The sequence below is a fragment of the Amaranthus tricolor genome, chromosome 3 (genome assembly GCF_026212465.1).
Source record: "Amaranthus tricolor cultivar Red isolate AtriRed21 chromosome 3, ASM2621246v1, whole genome shotgun sequence".
NCBI lineage: Eukaryota > Viridiplantae > Streptophyta > Magnoliopsida > Caryophyllales > Amaranthaceae > Amaranthus > Amaranthus tricolor.
The window spans coordinates 5472014-5480194 of record NC_080049.1 but is presented as its reverse complement, the minus strand read 5'-3'; the positions used below and the strand labels follow the sequence as shown (position 1 = coordinate 5480194).

At 35.6% G+C, this 8181-nt stretch overlaps 1 protein-coding gene across 1 annotated transcript; it reads left to right on the top strand.

The window, feature by feature from the left end:
* Positions 1-372: 372 nt before the first annotated feature.
* Positions 373-7817, top strand: LOC130808629 (electron transfer flavoprotein subunit alpha, mitochondrial). The gene is made up of 8 exons (XM_057674083.1): positions 373-600; positions 2232-2414; positions 4412-4623; positions 4830-4987; positions 5211-5369; positions 5467-5519; positions 6759-6899; positions 7628-7817. Exons 1-8 carry the CDS (start codon positions 520-522, stop codon positions 7703-7705), a joined length of 1065 nt encoding a protein of 354 aa, XP_057530066.1. The 5' UTR covers positions 373-519; the 3' UTR covers positions 7706-7817.
* The last annotated feature ends 364 nt before the right edge of the window (positions 7818-8181 follow it).

The window sequence follows — 8181 nt, the reverse complement described above, 5'->3', positions numbered from 1 at the left end:
TCCCTTTTCCTTCACTTCCATTCTAAACAAACAAAATTCACCCTCCCTCCTTACCGCTTCCTTTCCCATCCTTCCCTTCCCCTTTTCATTCCTTTTTTTTATTATAATTTACTTAAAAATAAAAACTATAATACTATAATTTAAAATGATTAGAATATAGTGTAAATATTCAACACGATAAATACTTAAAAATTTTACTATAATTTAAAATGAGTCAAACTATAATGCTATAATTCATAAATGATTGGAAAAAAATGAATGGATAAGCTCAATGACAAACACTCGAATGTAATATCAATCAAAAACTTCACTAAATAAAAGTTGTACAAACACTTGTTGTTGAATAGACAGAATAATGAAAATATTAATATTATTACAATTACAAATTACAATTACAAGAAGTATACAACTCTACATGTTCAAAAGCTTACGCAATTTATTTCTTCTTTGGTTGGCTTCTTTGCTTCTCTCTCGTATTTCTCCCAATCAGTCTATCACAATTCACGCCAGCTTTCAGCCATGGCAATTGGAGCAATGCTTAGAGCTTCCCAACTTCGTAACGCCCTTTTCTTTCTCCGCCAAACAACCACTCAACGTTTTGTAAGCTACTCACTCAATTTCTTTCCTTTTTTTTTTGTCTGTTTGGGTGTTGATCATGATGGATTTCCGTCATTTTTCCATCATCAACCATTGAATCTATGGTCAGTTTATTGATAATTTTTCCCATTTCAAATAATTCATATTCGATTATTGTTTTGCAAGCAATATTTACTAAATACTAGGTTGTTGTTGTCTGGGAAGGAATTCATCAAAATTTGTTTTATGTAAAAGTTTTGCATTGCAGAATTTGGTTATTACTTATCAGTGATTGAATTGAAGTTCTTTTGTGATGATTGCATACCCAACCCTCCCTCTTTTTAATCGCTCTTCCCTTGGTTAGTGTTCAACCAATGATGTGGGTGGGTATATGAGGAGAAGTAACTTACCAATCGATCCTCTTTGCCGGTTTGTTAACATTATAATTTCTCATATATCATAAATAAACTCCATTCAATTCGGTTCAGTGATTCCCTACGAGGTGTGAGGGTTTAAAGGTTTACAAGTATGCAACCTTACTCTTGTAGTCTTGTTAGTTATAACAAAGAGGTTTGATTGCTCATATATTGCTTTTAGAAAACATTTTATCTTTTGATTTTAATATAATCGCACATATAAATGTTCATATATCTTAAATTAGTTCCATTATCCTAATGATATTAAGTGGATCCTCCCACCAAGGTAGAGTTTGGGAGGTCTGGAAGTACACAATCTTATTCCCGATAACAAAGAGCTTAATTATTTATATATGAATTTCAGAAAATATGTTATCTTTTTTTCTCCAATTTTCATTACACTGACGACCCATTAGTTGTTGGTAATAAATTGTGATAATGAGAATGACATAAAATTTCTCATGTCATTTTCATGGTAATGAAAAGTTGATCATAAAAAAAGTTTTGATCACAAATTTTCATTTCTACCTAATACTATATCTCCAAATGTTAATGCATTGAAATGAATTCGGTTAAGAAAATGAGATGATTGAAGTGTAATAAGCTTGACTATTTAACTTACCAAGAGATTTATGGAGTTATTCAGTGACTGCCATACTCCCTCTCTTTGTGTAGTATGTTTCCCTCTTTTTTTTCCATACTCCCTCCGTCTTTGTAAGTTCACCCGGTTTTCCTTTCCAACATTAGATGTTTCTAGCATTTAGGGGGAAAACTCAAATGGATGGGATTAGTCTTTTGTATTTTCTTCAAACAAATTAGATATTTTTATTGTTCATTGGTTTTGGGTTGTAATAGACTTTTAAAATGGATCATTAAATCATATGCAATTCTTATTTATGTGAAGTTATTGATGATGTTTGCTATCAAGGGTCAATCGGAAATAATCTCTTTGTTAACCCTAATAAGGGTAAGGTGGTGTACATCTGAACCACCAAACCTCACTTAGGCAGGAGTCACATAATGGCATTGGGGTAATGACGTAATTGAATGTAATCTAATGTTTGCTTGCTCACTCTAACTTTGTGAACTGTGGTTGAAAGTTGAAACACAATGAAGTCACAAATTACTAGATGCTTTATTGAAATACTACTTTTATATTTATATGTGTTTTTGCTTGTGAATGAAGTTGGTTGCTGCATTTGTGTCCTCATTGGGTATTTTTTCTGCCTTTTGTAATAGATTAGCACACTGGTGTTGGCTGAACATGAAGGAGGCACTATCAAGTCATCATCTATTAGTTCTGTAGAGGCTGCAAAATCTTTAAGCAAGGATAATTCCATCTCGATGTTATTGGCTGGTTCTGGTCCTTCTCTTCAACAAGCTGCTTCACATGCTGCTTCGTGTCATCCCTTAATCTCTCAGGTAACTCCTTTAAGTCTAATTCCTGACTTTTATTGTAATAGGGCCACCTATGTTATTTTCTTATTACCACCATAAATTGCCTTTACACAGTTGCTTAGAGAAGTTACTAGATAATCAGTTTTTATTATAGAGTGTTCATCGTTATGCTTCCCTATGTCTTAGTTGAGAGTAATGTAATGAATTCTTAGGTTAGATATGGAGTTTGAGCATAAACGGTTATATGACAGTAATTGTTATACTTCCCCTGTTTTTATCTTGTGTCTACACGTGTATGCATATTTTTCAGTGCCTTATAGGTTCATAGGCTATACTTGGTATAAATTCTTAGTTTGCGCTCATTTAAAAATTTAATTGCATCTAGTTGTCTGCAATATAGCTAGTGGTGTTGGAGCTATGGTCCCTAAAGTAGCTTCATTCCACATAGCTTAGATGAAGATGGGCTTGTTATGTCATAAAAAGGCTCTGCAAATCTGAATGATTATGCAAATGACCTTTCTAGGGATAGTAATATCAATGGTGGCAACTTTAGAGTCATGCTTTTTCTCTACTTTTAGTTCTACACGTTTTATGGGATACTTTTACTGTTCTTGAATTTTCCCCTATATTTTATCCAAAAAGGCCTTCACATTCTGCAGCAAGTCTTTTGCCGGCAATTGGAGTGTCTAAGTATCTAAAAGGAAAACTACCCTTTTGATAATCAAGAAAATAAAGATTTTCTTCCTGAGTTTCCTAACATCAGAGAACTAGATTACAGTTCTCTCAGAGTTCACATTCTTATCAGGAGTGATGGACTCAGGAAGCAATGACTCTCATCATTAAGCTAACCATAAGTCCATAACATCATCGGTACTGTGTAGGTGAGTGAGCCTCAAATTGCTGTTTGCTGCACTTCAGGTGAAACCTAAACTGTAAGAGCAGGGTTATTATTTCAACATTCCATTTAGAGATCTCATTCTGGAGATGAATAAAATTGAAGGAATATGATCATCTTGCCTGATTCCCCTCTTCCTTGATTATAACCATGAAGCACCCATTAATCAGGGGGGAAATGCTAGGAGGGGATCACACACTGAATTACCCGAATTATGAAGTACCTATGAAAAAATTTGTGAATGAAATCCCAATGTAAAGAATCACAAGCTTTGTTGAGAATTGAGATCAAGTTTAATAGTGCATCCAGACATAGATACCCAAAATGTGGGTGACCCTTCCATTTTTCGAAATGGGTCATATGCGTGGAGCAAAATCTGGATGTGGTTGTCCTCAAAGGAACAGTAGCAAAACCACTTTTGCGGCAGACTTTGTGGCATATGCAGCGGTTACGTAGCTTCAAAAACCTTTTCATGCGGTAACATGACCAATATTTTGTACTATGATCAGACATTACCAAATGTAGGTGTGTTACGACATGGACCAGATTGGAATGTGAACCAATTCGGTCAAAAACCTTTCAATTTTCCTCAATCCCATGTCTCATCTTTATTTTTGAATGACAGCTTGTTATTTTTATTCTTTCAATTATATATGAGTGAAGTCAATGACACTTGAAGATTTTGGCTTTTTCGACATTGTGGAATCTATGTTTTCTTTCTGAGCCGTAGATTTATTTCTCTTCCCAGGTTTGCCTATATGACCAGCAAATTTTGTCAATGCATATTGTCCTCATCTAAAATCTGACACATAAATTTGACTGTCCATGGTGGATTTCCAAGGATTTTTCTCATATAATGAGTCTGTTTCGCATCCTGTTGTTTAGGTTTTTGTGTTTCTTGTATTTCTTAGAAGGTTAATTGTCACTTTCCATATTAGTATTTTGAACTCTTTTCCTTGGTGGTAGCTTCAACTGCAGGCTATCTGTTAGAAAAATGGTGGGCAGTCACCCGTAATTGCTTAGTGATAAGGGAGATAGTTTCTCTTGTATAATTGTATCATTAACTAATGAATTTGACTGCTTGATCTTACTTTCCAATTATTCCTGAAGTTCTTTGAACTTGTAGGTGCTAGTGGTGGATTCAGATAAATTTGTACATCCGTTGGCTGAAGCTTGGGGTAATCTGGTTAAGTCTATTCAGAAGAAAGAAAATTACACACATATTCTTGCTGCTTCTGGCTCATTTGGGAAAAATATACTGCCTCGTGCAGCTGCACTTTTAGATGTTTCTCCCATAACTGATGTAGTTGAGATTTCTGGGTCTCATCAATTTGTGAGGTATTTCTTCTTCCTCTTTTTTTCTTCATCATAATGGAGCACTTAGTTTAGAAATTAACCATGGGTTTTCCAATCGAAAGTGGTTCCCTAACTTGCGTAATGCTTATACCCGATGCTGCCTCAAGCGTAGTTCTTTTTGTTCTAAAAGGCTGTTTTTTTGTACAGCCTACTGAACTTAATGTGTGACATGTAAATGGCTTTGGCAGGCCTATTTATGCTGGAAATGCTCTTTGTACAGTTAGATATAGTGGAGAGTCTCCTTGCATGTTGACCATCCGTACCCCTTCATTTCCAGTTCCAGCATTAGAAACTAGATCCACTGCGGCTCCCATTACTCAGGTTGATCCCTCGGCCTTTGATGAAGGTCTGTTTATGTAAATTATAAGCACTCTTATTGGGCCCTTGTCAGTTGATAAGAAGAACTATCAGCTAATTGTTAATCATGAAATTCTTCTAATTAGCCAATGGGTGCTATCAAACTAATAGCAGTTGACTCAATTCTGATTCATGGATTTTGCATACCTTTATTCTGATTATATTTTCAATGAGCTCAGGCATCTTGAGTAATTCTGGTAATTGATTTGCAGATATTCTTAAGAAATCTAGATTTGTTAATCGTAGCTCACAAGAAACTGAGCGTCCAGACCTTGGAAATGCGCGTATTATCGTGACTGGAGGACGAGGGTTGAAAAGTGCCGAGAACTTCAAGATGATAGAGCAACTTGCTGAGAAACTTGGTGCCGCAGGTATTCATAAGTAAATTGTTTACAATCGTTCATGTCCTAAGTTTATCCTCATTCTGAAGGTCATCCTGCCACATTTTTTGTTTTGCCTCTTATGTAGTTGGAGCTACACGTGCTGCAGTTGATGCTGGATTTGTTCCCAATGAACTACAGGTAAATCAGTGAAAGTAATTGTGCTTGTAGACTATTTCATCTTATTTTAGTATCAGTTTATGGCGATAGTTTATTGGCGGTTTAGATATTGTAGCTTCACTCACTAAAGGTGTAGCTTTGAACTACTTGTTGATCTGAAAACTGAAAATGGAAACTTTTCGTAAATTTAATGACCTCTAGAATAGCTACCACTATCAGTATCAAGTACTACAAATCACAACATTGGAACACAAGTCAACACATGTGATTTTTCTTGGAGATGAAACTCACCATTTAATTTTTGAATTGTTAGCTCTTTTGCATGATTAAGCCTTTGACATTGTTGTTGTGGGAACCCTTTTTAATGAAGCCGTGGAATTCTAAATGGGAATTTACAACAATGTTAGAGTCTTAATCCCAAAAGATTAGGGCTGGTGAACCAATGTAGTAGTTCTATGGTTGTCCATATGAATTCTTCTTCTCCATTCATTCCAATTTTCGACCATCTCAGTTTGTAAATATAGATCCTTTAAATCCTTTCCCACACTTTTCCTCCAATTTATCTTTAGTTTTCCTCGCCTTTTTTAAGTCTCTCGATCTTCAACTTTCTACCTCTCTTACCGGTTCGCTAATACTCCTGTATTCGCATATGATTAAACTATCTTAAACGATTCTCTTTCATCTTTTCCTCAATATTTGCAACTCCTAAATCCTTTCTTATATCTTCGTTTCGAATTCAATCCTCAAGATATGCATTGTCATCCACACTACATCCAAAGTCATCTCCCAGCCAACTTCTTTAACAACTTCTCGACAAAAACTTAAGTTTGTCATCTTGTAGACATCAAATGTTAATTTTCCTCATTTTCATGATATCCACCAGCTCTTAAAACGTACCGGCCAACCTACCAGTGCTCCAAGATCCCAATCTAAACCTAAGACAATTGGTTTTTCTGCTTAAACCTACACCCTTGCTCATTTGAACCACACTCTGTCCATGTGCCGCGTCCTTTCTAGACGATGTCTTGGGTATAAGTAACCTGCCCTTGCTTATTTGACACCATACTCCGGACGACAACCTAGCACCTTTGTATCCTTTTCCCACACCTAGGATTAAGAAGTGCAGTGTGTCGCTGAGTATGGGATGCCCCTACGAAGTTTCCTACGTAAAAAGTCATCATATGCTCTCTTGAAAGCAGTCAGAACTCGGAAGACTATTTTGATCGGTTTTTCTAAGTTGTTTTCTTGCTTGTTTTTCAGGTTGGGCAAACAGGAAAGATTGTTGCACCTGAGTTATATATGGCTTTTGGGGTCTCAGGTGCCATTCAACACTTGGCCGGCATGCGTGACTCCAAAGTCATCGTGGCTGTAAATAAGGATGCCGATGCTCCAATATTCCAGGTTAGTTTTGATGATTGTGTTTGTGACTTTGGTCTTGCATATGCCATTTCATCAATAGTTATTGCAAGTTCGTGATATCCGTAATTTCTCTTCTCCCTACTTTGCGCTGCCTTTGAATTTGTTTGCTTATCTCCTCTTTGCCAAAACGAGGATCACACCCTTCTTTTAAACTCGACTAAACATGAAACCGAATATTTGGTTAAATTTCTTTGCCAAATTCAAATTTCCCAGATCCCTAGCCATGTGAAGGAACCGTGAAATTACTTTTGACCTGTTTTTCAGCAGAAACACACTAGTTCATAACAGTTCAGACTTCAGAGTGTTGAGACTTATTGCTACTGCTGGCTAATCAACATGTACTGATACACTATCCCGTCAAAGATCAGATTCTTTCATTCTAAACCGTGTGATACATGTGGAAACTGATGTTTGGGTTCATGTGGACGACCACCGGGTTTACGTAGCCAACCCCGGTCATTCAAAAACTCCAATTTATGGATCGGGAATCAAAATAATCAAGTACTACCCTCCTAGACAAGAAAACTATACCTGAAAAATAATCTTTATGTTCCTCTTTGTAGACTGTAAAAACTGTCCTGAATATTGTGGCTGTAAAATGAGCTATGTTGGAAGTTTTAACTCTGCGGAGTTTATTAATGGCAATGGGATAATAGAATGTTGCTGAAGCGTATTATTCATTGAAATTTATTACCTTTTTGGTTTTGCAGGTGGCTGACTATGGGCTTGTTGGTGACTTGTTTGAGATTATACCAGAGTTGTTAGAGAAGCTTCCAGAGAAAAAGTAAAAATTGTACAAAATTTAAATAACAAAAACCTTTTTGTATATGATCAATGTTTTGAGGCCGTTCATTGGGAGTACTCAAATTTGGTTCAAATAAATATTGATGCTTATTCTCATTTCTCTTAAAAGTTAACATGGAAATTCTTGCTAAAGTGGCAAAATAAGTCTTGTATGAGATAGTCTTACCGTCAAACGGGTCTGTATAATCAGCTTATTTCTTAATTGATCACTTTAAGATTATAAGTGATCACTTTAATGTTATAAGTAATTACTTTAAGACTCTACTTAAAGTTATAAATGATCACTAAGACTGTAAATATACATTGGGTTAGCCTTATAGAGATGGTTTACTGTGAGATCGCCTCAGGAGAATTTATCGAAAATTTTTGGATCATTTTATAAACTCAAAATAGTTTGTAACATCTTGAAAAAAAATGTAATTTTTAATCAGAGATAGATAGTTTAAATTTTGTCGCCACA

Bases quoted from the DNA above. Each gene is read 5' to 3' on its own strand.
- LOC130808629 (XM_057674083.1), top strand. From the start codon at position 520: ATGGCAATTGGAGCAATGCTTAGAGCTTCCCAACTTCGTAACGCCCTT. The intron at 2,415-4,411 runs GTAACTCCTTTA...TTGAACTTGTAG, and splicing joins GTCATCCCTTAATCTCTCAG to GTGCTAGTGGTGGATTCAGA. The intron at 4,988-5,210 runs GTCTGTTTATGT...ATTGATTTGCAG, and splicing joins TCCCTCGGCCTTTGATGAAG to ATATTCTTAAGAAATCTAGA.